Here is a 23,475-nt window from a genome sequence, read left to right on the forward strand (position 1 = left end):
AGATCACCTTACATAAAGAGGACCCCCCGGCTCTGCAGTAACACTGCGTAGACTCCAAGGGCCAGATTTATCACGACTCTGACAGCTCACTCCACTTTCACATATGGCTAAAGTCAGTTTTAGCCAAGTCAGATTTATGATCGGCCCTTTAAGACTGTAATAAATGTGGTTTGACGGTAGCAGTTTATCCGTCAATAAGCAGCTTTACAAAAGTCCCACATCTTTACGAAAAAGTCTCATGTTCTATTAAAAAGTCTCATAAGATAAGCATGGTCCTCACTGGAGTGAAATTGCGCAATTTTTTGTGACTTTTTAAATAGTCTCAATAGTAAATCTGTCTAGAGATTAATTTACATAAGAAAACACGCCCACTTTCAGAAAACTGGCGAGCATAGTGCAGAGCAGGAAAAAGTCGCAAGTTTTTGCGCAGTTTTAGTGATTGTGCAAAAATGTGCAACTTTTTCACTCCATTATTCTGACTTGAGCTAATGATAAATCTGGCCCCAAGTTCCTGAGCCAATTGTAGGGTTCTAGAAGTGGCTAGCTAGTGAGTACCCTCATAGTGTTCCTAGTACAGATGTCAAAGCTGGTGGCCAATTCTCTTTAAACCCCATTCACTACAGTGTGACTTATGGCCAGTGTGCTGCCTTGAAGTGCATTACTTTATGCAAGTTGTACTAGGTAAAACAATCGTGTTACTGGCTATGGAATGGCTTGTGTACAAAATGCAGTAACTTAATGGCACAATGTTATGCAAAAGTGCTCGCTTCCATCCAGATGCCCCTGCACATGTGCACATTTGTCACACCTGAAGGTTTGTGATGGTTCAATAAAATAAATATCCTGAATAATTCAGTTCTTAAAAGCTCACTTCACCCACGTGAAATGAATTGTTCCCTTTATTTACTCGTTCCCCTAAGTCTCACAATTGAACACCATTTGTACTGATACGCTGTATATCATGGTTTGCTCTAAATGTATTCACTCTTACTTGGTAGCGACTATATCACCTTCATGGTATCTACAAGAACACTATAGTTGTTGAGGGGAGTGTAAAAATTGGCTGAATGGCTGGGTTCATATCTGACTGTTTTGGCAAAAGAACAGACGGCTGGAGTTCACCGTATCCAGCATAGCCGGATTCCACAATGCACCGCCAAATCCCAATTCACTGTAATGGACAACAAATGCTGTGTGTACACTCCGGATACTTTGAGTTTAGGCAGTCCGTTCCTCCATGGTAACAGACTGTCAGAATTATATACGCAGATGTGAACCCAGCCAATGGTGTATGGCTAACCTTTTTACAGTGACCTCGTGAAGTGATCTCTGCCAAAACTACAAGGTTGGCGTACCAACTAATCCAGGTAGTTTGGGGGAGGGAGGGGGGGGACCTGGAAAAATAATAAAGTAACTAACTGCAGTACTCACTATACTGAATGAGAATATCCAGTGGAAACCACTTAGGCCTCTTTCATATGATATGGATTGTCAGGATTTGTTCAGCAGAAAACTCATGGTTTTGCACTCAAGTTTAATTTTGTCTGCAAATACGTTCATGGTTTCAGTTTTTCCACATCAATGCAATCAGTTTTGATCTGTTTTGCACACGCGTTAAGAAAAACTGAAGAATAACAGTCTACATCTCCTAACAACCATCAGTGACAATAACCGGAAGCCTACTATTTTTCACGGAACTCCTATTCACTTCTATAGAGCCAGAGTTGCGTGAAAAACGCACAATATGGAACATGTTGCGTTTCTTCCTGAACGCAGAGACAGGGCTGTGAAGTCAGTAGATAAATGCTCTGACTCCGACTCCTACGTTTTTGGTACTTCCGACTCCTCAAAGTAAAGAAAGGCAACATACATGTCATTACCACAGAACTAGTGGCTAGGAAGCCAACAGTCTACTGTATTGAACAGTTTAAGCAACAGTTTTTAATCAAGTGGCTGGATAGTAGCAGCAGGCATAAACATCAGGACCTTTATCAGTTCAAAAATGGTGCTGCTGCTGCCTTCTCCTTTGTGTGCTGATCTTCTGCTGAAGATGGGGCAGTGGGAGGATCCAGGAAGGGGCATTTATTTTAAAACAAGATTCCCTAGTAGAAACCCATAGTCATGTTTAAGGGTCCATTCAGACGTCCGTAACATGTTTTGCGCATCAGCAAAACACGGACAGCGGCCATGTGCGTTCCGCATTTTGCGCACCGCACATTGCTGGCACTAATAGAATATGCCTATTCTTGTCCGCAATAGCGGAAAAGAATAGGACATGTTCTATTTTTTTCGGGAACGGAAGTGCGGGTCCGCAATTCCGTATCCGGGTAGCACATCGTGCTGTCCCATAGAAATGAATGGGTCCGCAATTCTGTTCCACAAAACGCGGAACGAAATTGCAGACGTGTGAACGGGGCCTAAGCTAACAATCTGAGTTTTCAAGTTTTTATAGCCTTAGCTGAATGACAGCAGATTTTCAAATAGTTTACAGCTTCAGTCTTGAACTATTGTCTATCCTTTCCCTTCACTTATACAAGTCTAGTCCTGCAAAAAACATATTTACTTAATCAGTTATCAGTGTAGTCCACTGCTAATGGCAATCCCCAGCAAAAATGCATACAATGGAGGATGCCTGCAGCGGACCACAAGTACCACAATGGACATCCTACACAGGATGGCAAATGTGTGGATGTGAAACAGTATATATTATAATATAACAAAAACAAAGACAGGTGCACTCTGCAGTCTTACTAAGCCCTCAAACTGGTATTAAAATTGGGAGATTAGCCAACATGTCCTACGTGAGGACATGTCTGAGCCCGAGCACCGCGCCAAGGTTTCTCAAGTAGCTCGGGACCTAACGCTAAACCTACCTGGGCCGTGTGGGCAACACCAGGAGCCAGTGGGCGAATTACAGGAGCGCAAGGTCCGACTCAAAGCAATCTCCCAGTAACCTCCAGCATGTGACCATGCATACAATGGGAGGAGGCAGAGAGCTCTGAGCCCCACCCAAGAGCTACTTGAGAAACCTTGGCGCGGTGCTCGGGCTCAGACATGTCCTCACGTAGGACATGTTGGCTAATCTCTCAATTTTAACACCAGTTTGAGGGCTTAGTAAGACCGCAGAGTGCACCTGTCTTTGTTTTTGTTATAGAATATACTGCATACAATAAACGTGTATATAAGAGCCTTGTGCCTCTGTATTCTGATCCAAGCCCTGTCCCATGGTTGGGAGCCCATGCTGTCTATTTCCACAGCAGAATGCAAAGTGACGTGTTTTACTGAAGGATAATGCCACTGGGCACTGTGACCAAAAAGCTGTGCATTCATTACTGTACAGTAGATGTAAGTAATTCTATGGTAATTTTTAAGTCTTAGTTATTAAAAACCTAAATGTAATTTTTTTCCACCTGAAGAGAAGGGCATTAATCTAAATGAACTTCAATATTATTTGAATGGAAATATGCCTTTCAGAGAATGTAGAGCATTTAGGGCTGTATTTTAATTTATCCTCCTGGTGCACAATGTATTGTCTTTGCAACTCCCAACAGGAGAACAATTCCCAACACAATTATGATTATGAATACAATCTGGACCTGGTCTAAAGAACAAAGTTGTTCTACCACCTTACGTACCCCCCCCCTGACTATTGTCATCACCGCACAGGCAATGTTGCAGCTGGAGCCTGGGTGTTCCACAGACAGTGAATTGAGCACTCATTAAGACAGCTGTATGCTGTCCCCAAAAAGTGCAGATTTTATTTTTTATTTTTTGCGGATTAGATGCTGACCCAATCACTTCTATGGTTCCCTTTTCTTCCATTCCACGGCTCTGCAAAATATATGAAACATATCCTATACTTGTCAGTGAAAATCAGGACGTGGCCCCCTGGAAGTCTATGGGTCCGCAAAAATACGGAATGCTATCAATTTTTTGGGCGGACATGGCGAACTGTCCGCAAAAGAACAGATCCGTATTTTTGCAGATAGCATACGACCATCTGAATGAGCCCTAACTGTGGGTCAGGTCTTGACCAACATGTCGTAGAATGGGAGAGGCTGATCAGATTTATATGTATTTTTTTGGGGGGGGAAAGATGCACTATAGTTTGTAACTCATTGTCTGCTTTAGGCCTCATGCACTTGACCATGTGTATTTTTTGTGTTCCACAAATTGCGGATCTTCAAAATACAGATGCATTCTATGTGCCATCTGTATTTTCTTTTGCAGACCCATTGACTTCACTGGGTACATGGTACACATTCTTCTTGTGGCATGGACACACGGATGCAGAAAGTGCAGAGGATCTGTGTGCTTTCTGCATCCGTTCGAAGTTTGATGCAGTTGTGTATAAAGTATTAAATGTCAAGTTACCCTTTACTACATCTGTATATAATAAGGTGGTCAGTTTTGTAACAAATGGTCATTCATGAAGCTGGAAATGTAGTCTGCCAGTTGAGATTCATTGTGTCAATGCTCAAGACGGCATCAAACGGTGTGGAGTGTCCATGAGTCTGCCAGGTCTCAGAGTAGACATTGACAGTGAGTCTTATGGCCAGGCAATGGCTTCTGGGGAAAAAGGATATGCAGATTAACTCTCTTCCAAGAGAAGGAAAGCCATCTCTGTACTGGCACATATAGCTACGCCTGCAGTCAATTCCAGCTCTTTAAATGTGGTATTCCAGTGTGATAATACATATTTTTTTTTTTTAAATGGGGTCGGCAAAAATAAAAATTGGCGAGTGCTCACCTTGCTCATGCCACACCACTGATGGTTGGATTCTTCTCCCACCCCTGCTCCTCTCCTCTCTGGCTGGTCACACTGCAAACAGCACAGTCACTGGCTGAGGCTGATCACTACTCAGTTTATTTTTGCGCTTTTCAGACCCATTTTTAATTCAAGTTATTTAAAATTCTTGCCCCTTTAACTGGACATGCAACATGACTAGAGGTATTAATCAAACCAAGAGCCTTTTCCAAAAGGAGCCCTTGCCTTATAGGGTCACTACATCCACTAGGTGACAGTTTCTCTAGACTTCAATGTTTAGCAGTGCTGCTGCTCCCGGTACTTTCTGTAGGTCATGTTTACAGTGGATACGACTGGAGCTTTTAGCAGTATCCTGCTGACAATTCCCTGTGTATCGTAGAGTGCAGCATTCCAAGTTTTGCTGGATCAGCAGGATGAGCACTTGCTGAGATTTTTCCTTTTATCCATGTTGCCATGGCAACAGTCATTGTGTTTAATGAAGGGTGAGACCAGTGAGGTGAGAAGAACCAAGGTGGAATGACTTTCTAGCTGACCAAGCATTGTAAGAACAGAAGAAATAATCTTAGGCAATCCTCATATAGATCACCTCAGCACTCGGTCACCACCATTGTTTGTTAAACCATAGAAAACAAGGCCTTTTCCGTTTAATTATCTTTTAATATGGACTGCCTATGTTAAAACTTTTGTGGAGAAGCTACCATATAATGGTTACATTGAGGTTTTGCGACTCGGCATCTCTAATGCTGCCCTTTTTAACCTGCTTGGGCATGGCTGCTCTTTCCACCCGTTACTTACGTCTTCTTTTCTTAGCCTACTGGTTTGATGCTGCTATTGTGAATGCAATATTGAGGATCCGGCTTTAACTAACCATTTATGCTAGTAAATACATACACAAATATACTGCCCTGTGAGAATGTATTTTTATACTGGAGTACATACATTGTGTGATAGGGACTGTGACCATAACTGAGAGTAAACTATCGGGTAGTAAGAAGCGGCCAGTCACTTCATGAAATACATGGAAACCTTTTGAGACTACCACCCAGAATTGCATTGAAAAAAACGTCTTTTAGGCTATCTTCTCAAAGAAGATGTCCTGTATGCACAACGAATGTTAAGCTCAAAATATGTCACTGGTGCACTGGTCTAAATGAGCGAATGTTCTTCATGAAGAGATTGGCCCTGATTTATCATAGCCCGGTGGCCTACGCTGGACTATGATAACCAAACGTGCAGCATCCAGCAGTCTGAACTGAGATCTACACCAGCCCCATGCTATGCCAAAAAACTGTCATGGACTATGATAGCCCTGCCCCTCCTAGCCCTCGCCACGAAACAGGAAAGTGGCAAGGCAGGCGGATTAACCGGCATTGAAAACTGTGTGCAAAGCAAAATGTAGCGTACTTTAATGATAAATTCTTCCCACCGTCGTTTGAAGAGGGTCACTGTATTCTATATAGGTGACCCATGGCTACCAAGAATTTTATAGGTAGGGTAGATATGGCCCTGCTCGCTTATGTTTAACTAGTATTGGCTGCTGAATACTGGAACCCCTAACTCTAGTGCCAAGGTGATGCCTACAGAGTAAGGCTGGTTGCACACTAGCATTTACAGATCCGACAAGCTTTTCCGGCTGGGAACAACCTGCCGGATCCAGCATTGGACACTGCCAGAATGCCGTCCGGACCATTAACTATAATGGGGTCTGGTGGTGATCCAGCTGCAATCTGGCACAGCGGGACAACTATCATGGTTTTTGTCCAGCCAATTCCCAGCATTCTATGCCTAAAGGCTGTGCTGACAAAGTGAAACTGGCCTTTATGAATTGTTCATTATTATAATTTTCTTTAATGAAGTTCCTGTTCCTTATGTTCTGTTCCAAAGCATTGTCTGTAAATTTGGCCTGTAAATCTCGATTTGATGTGTTAAGCCCAATCAGAAAAGGCAGCTTTTCTAATTTGGCCCCATAGAGGGGATTTCACGCTCTCCTGTGCTATTGTTGACCATCGCAGCTTATGTTCCGTTTCATTTCCAGTGCCTTAAATCTCCAGTAAATACATCAGCAGTGCTGAGTGACTGTAGACTTGCGCTGAATGTGACCATGTATGAATTGAAAATCTGCCTTCTGACTGCAGTAAGCGTTACTGCCTTGGCAAAGGGTTGAATTGTATCCATGGTTCTGCATTGTGAAGCTGTTCCAGATGAATCCACAGGTGTGCATGCTGTTGCATCATATCATACAAAGCACAGCGAGGTCCACCATTATTCTGGAGCCAGTGTTACTTTGCACCTGCACCGATTACGCTCCATTCCCCCTGTTTATCACTTAATTAAATCCACATATTAATACACAAGTGTCCTGCTGTAAGCACTCTCTGATGCTTCTTTCTGGTGTCTGCTCAAAAGCTGAGGGAAGCACAATGTTATCTGTGTCTGCAGAAGCACATGGCGTGTGCAGATCACAAGTAATGGGCCTTTTCACATATTACTGTTTGCCCCGGCGGTCAGCTGGATACGTCTGGTCTGAGTTTGTCTGCTAAACACCCATCGCATTGTGTAGATTTCTTCCAATGTGTGCAAGATTGAATTTGTCCTGTTCTTGCTGGGCTCTGGCTGCTGATGCAGATTGAATGTGTGTGTCTGAGACGTGTGCTTAAACCGTGAGGCTTCTGAGGCCAGACAGTTGTGGGGACTTGAAGAAAACAAGTTAATATTTCCAGACAATTTTCCATATTGAGAAACTGAACTTGGTCTATGATGCTGACCCCTACACGCTTAACTCGGCATTCACATTAAGCCACAGCAGCCTGTGTCATGGAGAGCAGTCAATATCCAGCCTTAATTAGCCCCTGGTGGGGAGATGCTCGACTGGTGGCTGCCAGTGACAAATGCCCCGTCTCAGGGTAACACAATACACCCTCACTAGAGTAACTGACATGTTTTGTGACTTTAAAGAAAACGGAGACTGAGTAAAATGTTTTTGTCAAGTAACTCCAAAACGTTGCAAAGACCTATTTAGTGTCTTTTTGAATGCTGGAATGCAGGACTTGATAAATCCCTCCACCCCTCACCCTCCAGTCTTTTCAGTGTGTGTCCTCAGTTTCTGATCTATTCCTGGCTTTTGACTTCAAAAACTACATTACAAAAGCTGAAACTTGGATACCTAGACTTTCACAGGGCTGCTTGTACTTATTGGCACTTTCAAAAAAATAAATCTATTTCTGTGAAAGTGCAAACTTTGTCATCTTGTCCCTTTATCAATAAAGGGTTATTTTGCCTTGAAGATGTTTGGTATGATAAAGCCTTTGGCTTAAGATTTCCTGCCTTATTTTGAGTCCTTGTCCTGCTCAAGGGTCTGAGCATCACATAACCTAGTAGAAGTAGCTCCGACATCACTGCTACTGGGAGTCATATGATTAATCCTTGTGATCTGCCCCCCAGCATTATCTTTTTTTTCTTTTAAAGGGAAACTATCATCAAGTTTATGCTGCCCTCACTGATGACCGCTTGAAGTGGTGAGAGACATGAGTTCAGTAGTGTCATGCGGGAGCTAAAAGTGGTTACAGAGTACCAGCTTCGTAATCAAAAAGAGTCCCGTTTACCTGAGAGGAGTCGTGGTTTTTCTGCTTTACACACCCACCTGATGATGATTCAGTTCTCCCCTAGACAGAAAACTAAGATAACGGACAATCGCCAGCAGGAAGGTGGAAAAAACAGGACATCATAACTGACTTTTCTCATGTAAACGGGACTCTATAGGAACAGGCTTCTTCAATGACAAAGCTGGTTCTCGGCAACCACTTCCTATCAGCGTGTCTGTCATTACTTTGTTGCCATTATTGATGACAGGTTCCCTTTAACCCTTATAATGACCCCCCTTCATGCCTGGACCCCTCATACTGGTTATATTTACCCCGCTCCCTGGCACCTGCGTCGCTCCTAAACCCCGCACGGCTGCCACTGCATCTCCCCGTTGCATGGACATCTAGCGACTGGTTTGGGGGGCTTTGGCTGGAGAGCCCATAGCAAGCCCGTGGCCGGGACAAGCCTCCCTAGTGTCATCCCGTTACGGACTGCTATTGGCTGCTCCCCTGATCCGCCCAATGGGGAGCCGCGGTGGCCGTGCAGGGATCAGGAGCGACGCGGATAGGTATAATCTATATGAGGGGGTCATTAAAGGATTTGGATAAACCCTTTAACATCTCTCGGCTGTATGATGTAAGCATATTCTTTATTATATGGTGTCTGTCATTATTTGTGTTCCATTCTGCAGGTACACAACTTGAAAAACTCATGGAAGGCATGAGGAGTGATATTGTGAGCAATCCCCCATTGGAAGGGTCATTCGCCCCACGCCGTGGAGACTACTGCATTGCTAAATTTGTGGATGGAGAGTGGTAAGTCTGACAGTTTAGCAATTTCATGTTGACATTTTTCTGTAAACTGCAGTTAAAGTGACCCAACCTCAAAGACACAAGTCAGCCATTCCATCACATTTCTGCAATACTTATTTGGAACAAAAAAAATATATCTTGTCTTCAAACCCATCAAATGTAAGTAGGTGAGGCAGATTGTGAGAGAGCTATTGATAAGAGTACCTAGCTCTCCACCCCCAAACCAACAGTCTGCAGTCCTGTGCGGCCATTGCAAGGATACAAGTCATTAATAATGAGGAAGCTTTTTCAATATTCCTGCACACATTCTAGCTCAGCAGTGTAGGAGATGGATGAGGGTTGCACTGCTGCTGATCCCTTAAGACATTCAGATGCTGCTTGCTTGGTCAGTCTAGGGTTTGCTACACTGTGTAGCAGCTCCTTAATGGCCAGCGGTCTGAATTTCTCCATAGGTCTCTGCTTACAGAATAATTTAATTAGCCATTTGTTTATATTAATATTACAACTAAGCCAATATCTCCAAATTACTAGTCTGGTAATGGTATTTAATGCAGAGAACAGCTGCTGCTATAAAAAAAAAAAATTTGTTTCCAGTGTAAAATCACTTACATATGAAGGTTTTAATATCCTTGGGTTCAAGCGAGATACATAAATCCAAATATTGCTGACATTATCCAAATCCTGTATTAGCCCTTGTAAATTACCATGATTATACGTTAGTGTTTGCCCTACCTGTACTTCCATAGTCAGGATGTGTAAACCCCAGGAATACCTCTTTTTTGCATAAAATTAAATTGCTGATACATTTTTAATTTATTAAATTTTTAAACAAGCTGAAATCTGTATTGCTCCCAGTCCGACGCTTACATAGGCCCTTCCCAGATGCCTTTAAACAAGCAGGAACTGACCACACTGCCAGTCACTGGCTGCAGCATTGCTTGGCCTTTAGAGATGAGCGAATCGAAGCCTAAGTCGAATTCGTTTAGAATTTCAGGAAAAATTTGATTCTGAACGAATGCGAATTTCCTCTAGCTTCGTGGTAACGAATCGCAATTTTTCCTAAAATGGCGGCTACACGTGTGAGGACATGGGCAAGATACTCTGGGAAGGCGGGATCACCCATAATGCCATGCATGCAGCCAATCAGCAGCCAGCCCGGTGATGTCACAGCCCTATAAATACAGCGGCCATCTTAGATTCTGCCATTCACCATCGTACTTTGTTCAGGGACAGACGTTTCAGGCACTAGGGAGAGTGATAAAGAAAACATCATTGTGAAAAACAAAGCGGTTTATAAGTGCACCATAAGGATAGGGAGGAATCATTTCACAGCATCTTAGTGCAGGGGCTAGGGAGAGTCATACAGAAAACATCGTTGGGGAAAAAATTTGCTCTTAAAACATTTTAGTTCAGTACAATACGAGAAAAATAGACGCTGTTCACATTTGCTGTTATTTGCGCTAAAAGCGTTTCTTGTCCTGTTTCCATAGAAAAAGAGAAAAATACATGCCGTTCACATTTGGTGTTTGTGTTAAAACCCTTTGTCATATTTCTAGAGAAAAACATATAGACATCTATGTGGAATCAGCTGATGAGGCTGTAAAAGGAGTGCGCTTCTTTACACCAACATCGACCTGTAAGGCTGAGTTCACACTTGAGTTATTTGGTCAGATTTGGCCCCATGACTGCCCAAATAAGTGACCTATGCAGTGATTCTCAGAATGACGCCTGTCATCTGCATGTCATATGGACTGACGGTATTATTTTACTACCACAGCAGACTCCCTATGGATGTTACTGCAAGGCAGTGTTCTACACCACTATAAAGGCTCTCTGCAGCCTGGAAATAGCCTCCTTTTTTTTTATGCGGTTCGTCGCGAATTAATTCGTATCGAAGCAAATTTTTCCGGCCAAATCGAATTTTTGAGAAATTTACTAATTTCTACTGGCCTTAGTTTAGTGTTTAGCTGAATAGTCATTTCTGTTGTGTTGAGAACATTATAATATTATAATATTAACACTTTAGCAACCAAAAACCACCATCCCTAAACCACAATTGTCAATCTAGACTGTAAAGCTGATCATACACATAAGATGGCAATCGGCCAGATAACTGTTTAGGTGATGCCCGTCTCCCGGACTCATCTGTGAGGGCTCATGCACACGAACATGCCGTTTTATGCGGTCCGCAAAAAAACGGATGCCGTCCGTGTGCCTATTCTTGTCCGCGGGGTCACAGAGTGCTGTCCACATCTTTTGCGGACCCATTAAAATGAATGCACACGGACGCAAAAAAAAGTTTGTGTGCATGAGCCCTAAACCTGTAGGTTTGGCTCAACCAAGCATTTGTGTTTGTCCAGCGACAGGTGACAGGACATCAATGTATATGGTGTTCATACTGTGCGTGACTCCATAGTGAGGCGCATAAGCTGCTGCAGGATAGCCTAGTAATTGAAGGCTCGGACATATTGAGGTTTCATACTTTATTTGCTTGCACAACATTTGCCTTTCTTGATGTATAACGACTGTTAATGTCCACTGTTCTTAGTACTGTACACATCACATTTATGAAACCATCTCCATGTAGTATGTTTTTGTTTTTTGGCTTTTCGACAGTCAATTCTTCTTTTGTTCTGCAATTCATAGTAACCCATTAAAAACCAGAGTGATGGTCACCCTGTTCAGGAGAATGGATGGAGCCTTCTCTTCCTCTCATTAAACACCAGCAGACAGAGCTGATAAATGAGGACACGCATGTTGCTTTAGAGTTTAGTTTTTCCACTTTGAAACGTCTGATTTTAAATGTCTTTTAAAAGGGGACATCAAATTCCCAGACATATCTGTTCTCTAATTATAGCTGCTGTTTAGTATATTGGCTTTAAACAGCATACATCAATCTATTAATTAGCCACACAGTATTATACCCCTAGGACGTGCTACACGGCATGTACGCGTGCCAGATTCTAGTTTAGTTTTTTTAAGCTTTTTAGGGTGGTAAATGCTATAGATTGGCATAGAGATTTGGTATTTTTTTTTCATATATTGTCACCATTAAGAGGGGTCGACTTGTAGGAAATGACTGACAGCTGGTCTCCTCTCTCTTGGTACGCACACATGCACCACATACCTTATCTTGTTGCTGGGTAATTCTTCCTATGTCTGGAATTGCATCATTCTGGGTCTGCATGCGTTCCCCTCATGTCTCCTTTTGTTGAGTTGAAGGGTCATGAAACATCTTGGCTGTAGCATATTGTTGAAGCTGGCAGATATTTCTGTGATTTGCAAGACTATCTAGATCCATGTTCTCGTATGATGTTTGAAGTTGTTCTCCAATTTGGAAATCCCTACTTGTTAGAAGGGTCCCTTGGCGATGTTCAGATGCCCCAGTGATCAATGCCTCCTCCTGGACGACTCCTGGTAGTAGGTGTTCAGTTTGCCTGCAGCACCCTCACTGAGGGAATTTAGCATTACACTCAATATGTTATGTATGTGTGATCCTGGATAGGTCCACCAGAGCAAGAGATGTTATTTGTAGCCGAGAGCAGAGTATCCTAAATAGGGGACTTCCTGCTATAAATGCCAAATTGATTAATGGAGTGTATGAAAATTGTTTGAAGGTCCCCTTAACTATCCCAGGTGTTAAGTGATTAGAGGCAGTGTAAATGGCCACAGCCGATCAAATGCTCTAAATAGGAGGTAGGATCTCAGACAGTGATGTAGCCTACATAGTTATGTTCCCCTAATTAACCTATGTGTATGCCATTATTGAAGCTCAGTTTGTACTTCAGCTCAATTACTGATTAGTAGCTATAGCTTCTGGAATTATGGAAGTAATGGCCAAACAAGTACCTACTTATTATTTTTTATTATTTTTTTGTCCTTTCAGGTACCGAGCTCGCGTGGAGAAGGTTGAGTCGCCCTCCAAGGTTCATGTGTTTTACATTGATTATGGAAATGTAAGTATCCACTTGTCTTAATTATGTTATTATCCACTATATAAAATGTGTGACAAGAAGAGCTAATGTGTTGAACATCAGTTTTTGTAGCTATCAATGTGAATTATGTTGTACTGCATATTTTACTTCAAGAATGGGCCTATACCGTACCTATCCATGGTGGCCATTACCCACCCTATTTACTAATGCTGTTGGTTTTAGTTTTTTACCTGAATTATCTTACTTTAATAAATATACAGTCTCCTATAAACGCTTATGATTAAAATGGCGTTTACTTGGCAAACTCTTTGGCATCTGGGTACGATATCTGGAGTTATTGAATAAATTAACAGCAGAGAACTTTAGGCCTCATCTGTAGTATTATCCTGCTGCAAGCCCACCCAGCCATGAGGCGCTTTCAGCTTTTCCTCTTCAGTTCTCCTATGACTTATTATCCACTTTTGGACTGTTCATATGCCTTAGTAAAGCAGTAATCAGCGGCTTTGATAGTACATATCTGTATAGTGACACTTGTAAACCTCAATGCATTGAAGCTGTTTTATATGAATTTGTTCCTGACCCAGCATTAACTACCAGTGACCTCACCTGAATAGCGGATAATATTGTATTCTAAAGCATTAACCGGCTGAAGGGATTAGGAAGCCGGCTCTTTCCGAGCTCAGGAGATCTAAATCTCCTAGGTCTCTGTATAATATATATTACATAAATACATTTTCTGCATGGTCCCAGAGGACTCCTAAAAAGAGCCCAATTTAATATATTGAATCTATTCTTCCTGCCGCAGTGTGAAGTAGGGCTGTGTCCCCTTTAGGGCTGAAACGATTACGCGATTGAATCGAGTAATTCGACTCAAAAAATCCTCAATGCAAATTTTTTGCAGCAAGGATTCATTTGTGTCATGTGACCACAGAGCGGGTGTGAAGCTCTTGCTATTACTCAACGCTCCGTGGTCTCCCGCCGGCTGGCACGGAGCAGGATCCTGACACATTGTCAGGACATAGTGCCCATAAGCGCGCACTATGACCTGATGCTGTGTGACGTCAGGATGACAGTGCAGCGTGCAGAGAAGATAATGGACGAGCCGTGGAGTGGCGCCTCTACAGGAGAGGTAAGTATTTAATTTCATTTGAGATGGGGGCATGGCTAGGAGGGGGAGAGGGTGGCACTGGGCGGGCAGTTGGTGTCATTAGCGGGGGAAACTGATGGCACGGGGGGCTGATGAGTTTTTACAAAGAAAAACTTTCTTTTAATTAGTCTTTTGTTATTGGAGTACTTGATTATTCATTCACACGTCGGTAGAATGTGTCCGGAACGGGTGCAGACACGTTCATTCTCTATGGGGCCGGAATGGATGCACACAGTGTGCGGTCCGCATCCGCATTTCCGGAGCGCGGCCCCGAACTTCTGGTCCGCGGCTCAGGAAATAAATAGAACATGTCCTATTCTTGTCCGCAATACCGGACAAGAATAGGCAGTTCTATGGGGGTGCCGAGATCCACAATACACTATGAACGTGTGAATGGATCCTAATCGATAGAATGCTCGATTACAAGAATAGTCGATAGCTGCAGCCCTAGTCCCCTGAGTAAATTTGAGAGATGAACTTTCCCACCACCATACAGAACAGTCAGTGCACCTAACAATTATGTGAGGAATTACATGTAGTGATGAGCGAACTTCTGTTTTAAGTTCGGCGTCTAAAGTTCGGCTTCCGGTTAGCGGAGAATGCCGATATGGATTCCGAATACCGTTGTGGTCCGTGGTAGCGGAATCAATAATGGCCGATTATTGATTCCGCTACCACGGACCACAACGGAATTCGGAATCCATATCGGCATTCTCCGCTAACCGGAAGCCGAACTTTAGACGCCGAACTTAAAACAGAAGTTCGCTCATCACTACTTACATGTTATGTATTTAATGTGGCAGATAATCTACTAATGCATGATTTTTCCATCATGCTGCTTTTTGTCTTTTTGTTTATTATTTTGGTGTGAACTCCTTAAACTTTTGTAGATTTTGTTAGCCTAAGGCCTAATGCACACGACAGTTGTTTTTCTCGGCCTCCGTTCCGTTTTTTTTTTTGCAGATAGGATGGGGACCCATTCATTTCAATGGGTCAACAAAAAAATACTGATAGTTCATCCGTTTGTGTTCCGCGTCAGTTGTCTGTGTTTCCATCAGCAAAAAAAATAGTGCATTTCCAACTTTTTTCACATTTGCAGACAAGGATAGTCATTTCTTACAAGGGATCTGTGGGAAAAAAATGGATCCTCCAAAAAAATCGGATGCCGCATGAGGCCTTATTCAGAGAATGCATCAGACCCTTAATATTTTTAACGCTCTGCTAATACTTATACTGTGGTGGAATTTCTTTTAAATTTTCATATTTTATTTATTCCTCTTTGCTGTGTCATTCAAAGTTCTAATTTCCCCACTTACCGCTTTCATACTGCTTGAAGGGTGACATTTTTTTTATGCCGCTGTGGTTTTTGACTAGTCAGAAGTGGATCAAGCAGTTCATCCTTTATATTTCTCATGCTCCTCCAATCCCATGTCTAGCTTTGACAAAAAAAAAAAAATACATGAAAAACTACTTCAGAGCTAGTTTTCTTTTTAAATCAACTGCAGTGTATTTTTACAATTCTTTTATTTAGTGTTGGCAGAAAAATGAACGTTGGCATTGACTAGCTACTTTGAAGCACTGTTTTACTTTACTTTAACCCTGAGTTTTGAACGCAACGGGCAAGGAGTCTAATTGTGGAGACACAGAATAAGAGCCACATGTTCACATTTTTAAAAACTCTTCCAATTATATAGAGAAATACTGTCATTATTAAGCAGGGAAAGTTGGTTCATTCTGTGGTCTAGTCATTAGGAGACAGTGGCCTGCTTGGTCTCTTACCCTCCCATATCCAGTAGGTGACTCAAGGCTGCAGAATCACATTACATCCTTGATTGTCCTGCACAATGATCGTTTCTCTATACAATTGAGGGTAAACTTTAAGGAGCACCACCAGCAGAGGTACTGTAATTAAAGTTGGTATGGACATCTTGGTATGACCAGCATCTCCATATACTTTCTGTCCATAGTAGACATTTTCTTACCATTAGTCATCCGTATGTACTTTTGTATTAGGACTGTACGGCAGTGAAACCACTTCTTCTAAAAACAATATTCAGGAGGATCCCTGCAAGCTATATGAAGAAGGCAGTCTTGCACATGGAGACAGATGTATTATCATTGTAACATGGTTGGTCCAGACCCCTAGAGCCTTGTGATCACATTGATGCCTGATGTTTGCAGCACTGCTGTTTATATGTAGTTGGTTAATTCTTTTAGTCCAAGCTCTTAACATCTGCAATGCTGAGCTCTTACAGTTATTCCCAATCAGAATTTTCTAGATGTATCCACATCCCACTTTAGATCTTCTTTTCAGTTTATGGCTTCATAACATGGTTTTAAATTGTCTCTGATTTTCACATAGTCAACAGAGCTATTTGTTCCCCCTCCTCACTGGGCGCAGGCCGCAGGCTGCTCAGCAGGGCAGCTATGAACTTGCAGCAGAGATACCGCTCCGGCCCCCGGATTGCCCCTCAGCTAACATGTATTTTTGTTCTTGACATCGTTTCATCTCCCAGCTGCCGGCAACCGCCCTCAGCCTGTGATTGCCAAGATGAATCCCTTCGTTGTAACCTCTGTATGAATATGCATGCTTGCAGGGTTTTTACGGTCTATATATAAATTAAGTGAGGATGTTGATGGTGGACTTGCGCCTGCTCAGCTTCTCCTGTAATGTTGGAGAATGTGATCTGGTTTTACCACAGTCTCTTCATATGGCTGTGAAATGATATTTGGCATGTTTCAGCTCAGTATTTCACCTGTCATACTGCTGTCCCATCTTTACAGAGAGAGATTGTACCCTCCACTCGCCTGGCGACCCTCCCTACGTCTTTCAGTGTTCGTACGCTTCCCGCACAAGCAATAGAGTATTGTTTTGCTTTTATTCAAGTGCCACAAGACGTGAGTATACTGCCCAGTAAGTTTGGTAATCTGCACCTATGCACTTGTTTAGTGGTCATTCATCACTGTTTCTCGACTCCGCAGGAAGACGCTCGTACAGATGTTGTGGATAATGTGGTGCGCGATATTCAGAACGCTCAGTGCCTGTTGAATGTGGAATATGCAGGTGCTGGCTGTCCGCATGTGACCTTACAGTATGCAGATTCTAAGGAGGATGCCGGCCTGGCTCTGGTAAAAGAGGGCCTGGTCATGGTGGAGGTGCGCAAAGAGAAACAGTTCCAGAAACTGGTGAGTATATCTGATTTAGTAAAATTGGTTATTACTGTGCATTTAGTTAACGTCTTATCAGAAATTTGGTAATTGACTACATTACCAGGCACCTCCGCTAATCAGCTGATTTAAAGGGAAGGCCGTGCGCCATTTGAGCGCAGCCTTCCCCTGTTTGTTTTACCTGCTCGTCGTCGTCGTCAGCGCAGTGGTGAGCAGGTGTAATTACAAGATGTCCCATTCACTTCTATAGGATCTGTTGTTCCTATTCAAAAGTATAGGACTGAGCTATCCCATTGGAATGAATGGGATGGCTTGTAATTGCACCTGCTCACCGCTGTGCTGTCGACAGCGAGCAGGTAAACAAGGGAAGGCTGAGGTCTTCCCTTTTTCCAGCCGATCAGCAGGGGTCTCAGCCCACCACTCTGATTTAGAGTATAGGCCATCAATATTAAAATCCCTTTAAGGTTTTTTTATTTTTATTTTTTTAACCTTTTGACAGCTCCAAAATTGCAATCTATATTTTCTTTTTCTATCTTTATCTATTGACTGCCATTTATTGGTTATATATGTTTACCCTTCCCTGTAATCACTAAAAACTTGCCCCAATAAATGATCTTTAACATAGTAGAAAAGCTGAGACAGTGTGCATCATAGAGACATATTGGCAGGGTTCCCCGCTCTTTGCAGACCCATACACTACTGGTCTTAGAGTATTCCTGATCAATGCAAGGAAAATGGTCGGTTTTAGAAGTTTTGGTAAATGGCAATGGGATTAGTAGCATGCTACTCTGCTGTGCCCAGTTTTTCCAGCATCTGAATAGGATTTACAGAAACAGTGCTTCAGCGTATGTTATTGCCATCTGTATGACCCTAGGATACTTATAGCCTCAACATGAAGTGACAACTGAACATTTTGCAAGACACTTGTGTTATGCTAAAAGAAATCCTACCATATTGTTTATATGATTTACATTGCTTTATTCAGCACTTGCCAGATAAAACAAGAGATGCTTCCAGTGGTAACCTCTGGTGCAGCTTTACAGGCTAGAGCAGTAGGTCTGCATCATCCACATATCTTAGCAAGGGTGTCCACAGCAACAGCAAATAATTTTTCGTGCTCATCAAGGACCTGGTAAATTAGTATCACTTAATGCTTTCTCCACACTGTAGATTAACTAGGCTTCATAGTGTTGTATAGTGTATCATTCAGCTACTCCTGTAACCATAGTGTAACATCACACCGGCCACTTCAGGACACAGAAAACTGGAGCTGACAAATTGGAGCTCCCCAACCCTCCCCCTGCATAACTCGATAGCTCATTAACGGACTTATTTACAAGAGGAATTTTAATTGATATTCAGCTGTAGTTATTGACCACTGTAAGCCCCAGTGCCCAACTAATATAAATCAATACAGTGAGAACTGGGTGCAGTCCTTGTAATGGCACAGACATGATGAAGTGTGTCAGGAGGAACCGACAAGTGACTGTTCTCATACTAAGTACTGCATATAGGAGGTAGATCCTGTGCCTGGAGGGGTGCGTATTTTATTCTTTACAAAAAATAAAGGCGTAATACCCAAATGATTATATCAGCAATTCATTTTTGTATTAAATATTTGCATACTAGATCATAGCATTGCAATATGCAGTCATCTCAAACCTTTATAGAGAGAGAGGTTTGAAGCCTAGATGATTTGGTACCCATCAGGCAATACACCATAAAAGAAACATGTATATACTATCTAAATAATACAGGCAGAGTAGCCCTCCTTCCACATGCTGACCTCAATGATATAGCATACTCTACATTTCGTGTGCCCTCCAAGTGCTATAAACGATAGCTGTCACATTATTTAGACTGGTGACATGCTATACATATTCTATAACATGGAACCTCCAGCTTTATGGCAGTTAAATACACCAAGGATTCTTTATTTTCTTCCTCCATTTATATGTATGGCCATGATCTTTAATACCTTTTATGTGGACTTTCCCTGTAATATTTTAGCATTGCTCTTTTTTTTTCCTCCCATTTTTGCCCACGTCCAGAGTAAGGAAAGTGTAATACACAATTAGTTCTCCCCTTCTAGTCGTCTGTTCTAATCTCTTGCCAAGGAACAGCTAAAGGAATGTTTTGATTGATTAAGGACATGTTGTAATTATAAGTGGTGTTGCAGGTCATAACCTTAATGCGTACCTCTCACTAGAACTGGTCACTTTAATTAAGGGCAAGATTTAAACTAATGGCAGCTAATTTTGCCCAGTAAATCGCCACCCAGTCCTCTAATTGTGGAGAACAATGGAACTTGTCGGCTGCATTTTTCTTGTGAATTGGCATCTCTGAGATGCTCATGGTGGGGGTAGTTGGCTGTTTCCATTGGAGTGTCAGCATGGCAGATCCGATTATTTTTATGTAGTTACCGTAATTGCGATAGAAGAATATACAGTAACTTCAGTTCAGCTTCCTTCTACCCAACAATATGTATTATGTATAGGTAAGACTATTCTCCCTTCTCTATCCCTCCCTTCTCCAGGTATGAGTAGTGCCTATAGCTTGCGGAGCATATTTCTGTCATCCTTGTCTGCCCCACTTAAGACCATTGCCTTCCCCTCCTTGTTGGATGATGTTGAACAGGGCAGCAATGACGGGGGGGGGGGGGTGCTGTGCTGGATAGTCATTTTATTGTCCTCTTGGTTGCAGTCACTCAGTTGGAACAGTCACTGTGGATCAACAGCAGCTTGGTTTCTACATACCTCCAAAAATCTAAGTGGCCATATAATTAAAGGGCTTGTCGAGTGGGGTGGGTACATTTTTTGGGTAAAGGGCTCAGAATGGATTAGAAAATAAAAAAGCAGTAATACTCACCATCCCAGTCCATTGACACTGCCGTTGTGATGCTTACCGGGTTCCACCTTGCCTCTGTTCTGGTCCTGTCTAGACAGACAAAAAGTGCATGCTCTATTACTGGCATCAAAGGTGATCCACCTTTTGTTTTAAGCCATTCTGAGTCCTTTGCCGAAAATATTCTCCCACTGGACAACCCGTTTGTTGTTGCTTCTATAAATATGGATTAGTGCCTGACTGAATAATGTTCTTTTTTTTTTTGAAGCAAGGGTTAAAAGCTTAGCTTTTCAGATCATGTTCTGTACTTGGCTTTCTTTGTTGGCTAAACCAAATTGTCTTCTGCAAGCTTCTGTAATCAGTGGCTTTGTTGGGCTCAGTTACAGCTCTGCAATCAGAGGATATGTTGGCTTATTCGTTCCAATGAGTCTCACACGCTCATGGCTGACACAGTAACCTCTTCTCAATAGACGCATAGATTCCCAGTATCACAGCAGATTACAAGTTACACTTGCTGTATGTGAATCACACAGAACGCATCAGTACTATTATGTATAAAAACAGAGCATATGAATGTTCCTTTTCTGTCTTCCTGCAGGTTGCAGAGTATTTGAGTGCTCAGGAATCTGCTAAGTCTGCAAGGGTAAGTAACTTTTATACTTAGCTGTGGAAAAGCTGATCGAGCCTCCTTTTCTAGGTATTGCCTCTTTGTAGATTGTGTTTTATAGAGAGAAATTGGCCCCGTGTTGTTTTAGGAAATAGTCTCACTTTTGTGATTGGTAAATGTACCTGTATATGTGCTCTTGTAGACCCAAGGCGTGTTTACTAGGTTTCTTTTTCTTATGTAGTTGAACCTGTGGCGTTATGGAGACTTCCGGGCCGATGATGCCGATGAGTTTGGTTACAGACGTTAGGATGCCATTCCAAAGATGACAGAGACCCCTCCCTCTTCCTGGCTCTCCATCTCTTTCTTCCTGAGAAGAGTCGATCCAGCAAATAATACCGGATTCACTGGAAGAGGATTGCAGGGTTCCTCCTGGACAAGTATTTGCATCAATTGAAAACTTCCCAAATATCAGTGTAAACAGTTCATACTACATCTGCAAATTTTTAAGTGTTTGGGTATTATTTCCTTTTTTTTATTATGGAATATGAATTACGTGGGCTGATAGTTTATTTTTTTTTATTTTTTCTTGTAACTCAGTCCTTTTTCCACAAATCATGTTCTGCAAATTAAATCATGAGGTTTTATCTGTCCAGTCCTTTATATCCCTTTAAAAATGTAATTGTTCCCTCCCACATCCAGTGTCCAGGGTCATATGTTTTGTCTTGTGTATTTAATGGCTCAATAAAGTACAGCGTTATAAGTACATGGTGGTGTGATGTAAAATGTGCGGATAATTGTGATCTAAATTAGACAGCAGCTTCAGCATATACCTCTCCATAACCAATGTAGAAAATAATATACTGCTATACAGCACATACATGGACCAGCGCTACAGCATGGAAGAAGGAGGCGCCAGCAGGTTCCCCTGGGTGGAGCCTAACTGTGAAGATACCGGAGGCTATAACGGGAGAACGGAGCGGCGCCCAGGTATAACAGTAAGCACAGGGAGGTCCCTGGGCGCCGCTCTACATGTCTGTATAGTTAGTTTAGATGTTTTATTCTAGTGAAAGGTCCTCTTTAACTAGGTAATTGGGTATCGAGCAAGATTATTTGTCTACAGTGACTGTTTTGGGGTACTTTTGCTTGTATTAAAACCTTGTGATGCTTGTACAAAGAAAACAAAATAGTATAGCATTTGCTACACATAAATTTAGTTCTAAAATGAGTTGAGCCAAAACCTCACACACCTACATACAGTTGCACAGTCCAGTATCCATATGCCTCATCTTTCTATAGCACAGATTAGCTTCTATGAGAGGTCTTTTAATAGTGAATGGTCACCATTTTTAAAAAAATTGGTTTATATATTTATATAGAGCTTGTTATCAAATCTCCTTCGACCTTCTTTATGAAAAATTCATTTTTGAACGGTCATTCCTCATAATTGAGATTCATTTCATTGGCCCATTTTTTTTCTCAGTGGTGATGTCTTTTAATGACTTTTGTTTTCAAGAATCTTCTTCCCAAAATCCTTCAGTGTAGAATCACCTTTGATCCATACAGGGTATAACATACTCATTATTATTATTTTTAAACATTTTGAAACCACTAATTCACATAAAAATGTAGCATCAGTGAAACAAGGTCTTACTCTTTACAGGGAATTGCTTAGACCATTATGCAAACAATCAAGTTTATTCCATTGCAGAATTGGTGTCAAGTAGAACCTAAAAGAGAACTAGATCAACACACAGTTCTGTGGTGAACTTGAGGCCAACCATGAATAAAAGAAATTGAAAATGTGGTTCAATCATAGTGGAGTGGAAAATTGAGGAAAGGAGAGAAAAATATATAAATTGATGGAAAGAGGGGGAGAACTGTGGATGAGAGCATATTGAATTCCCAGAAGTTAAATCTTTTCAAATTTCTTGTGTGCGTTAAGAAGAATACAGGTCAGTTTTTTGTTGGTGGAGATTTTATTTTATGGAAGGGAACTGAACCTTTTTGTCCAGGTGCATTTGTCTGTCTTGCAACTAAAAGATGAAAGGTAATTGAAATTGCATATAGGTAAGAGAAGGGGGGTTCAGATGAAATGGGGCTACTTTGTGATTCTTGTGTATAAAAAAAAAAAAAAAGCCATGCAATCTCTGGAGTAGGCCGACAACCTGAGTTCAAAACCTGTTTGACTTGGGACAGGATCACCAGTTTTGTAAGGAATCTACTATTACGAAAGGATGTGGTGGGACTAATACCAATGCAAGAACTTTATATGCTGTTTCCATAATGGTAACATTAAGGCCTCATGCACACGACCGTTGTGTGCACCCGTGGCCGTTGTACCGTTAGACGTTTTTTTCTGCGGCTCCATTGACTTTCAATGGGGCCGTTGAAAACTCGGCTTGTGCACCGTTTTTACACCGCGCCCGTGACCCGTGTTTCTAGGCCGTGAAAAAAATATGACCTGTCCTATTTTATTCACGGCCAACGGTTCACGGGCCCATTCAAGTCAATGGGTCCGTGAAAATCACGGATGCACCCAAGATTGTCATCCGTGTCCGTGATCCGTGTCCGTTTTTTCCTATCATTTCAATGGCAAACTTGACTTAGAATTG

The 23,475-nt window shown here is 42.0% G+C and overlaps 1 protein-coding gene across 2 annotated transcripts in view; it reads left to right on the top strand.

Moving 5' to 3' along the window:
• SND1 (staphylococcal nuclease and tudor domain containing 1) overlaps nucleotides 1-21,626 on the top strand; it is a 602,204-nt gene extending 580,578 nt beyond the window's left edge. For both annotated transcript variants that reach the window (XM_044279946.1, XM_044279947.1), the window contains exons 19-24: nucleotides 9,042-9,165; nucleotides 13,049-13,118; nucleotides 17,029-17,142; nucleotides 17,227-17,430; nucleotides 20,855-20,899; nucleotides 21,105-21,626. In XM_044279946.1, the coding sequence (XP_044135881.1) occupies nucleotides 9,042-9,165; nucleotides 13,049-13,118; nucleotides 17,029-17,142; nucleotides 17,227-17,430; nucleotides 20,855-20,899; nucleotides 21,105-21,170 (623 nt within the window). In that variant the 3' untranslated portion in view covers nucleotides 21,171-21,626. The remainder of the gene's footprint in view (nucleotides 1-9,041; nucleotides 9,166-13,048; nucleotides 13,119-17,028; nucleotides 17,143-17,226; nucleotides 17,431-20,854; nucleotides 20,900-21,104) is intronic.
• The last annotated feature ends 1,849 nt before the right edge of the window (nucleotides 21,627-23,475 follow it).

The sequence above is a fragment of the Bufo gargarizans genome, chromosome 2, assembly GCF_014858855.1.
Source record: "Bufo gargarizans isolate SCDJY-AF-19 chromosome 2, ASM1485885v1, whole genome shotgun sequence".
NCBI lineage: Eukaryota > Metazoa > Chordata > Amphibia > Anura > Bufonidae > Bufo > Bufo gargarizans.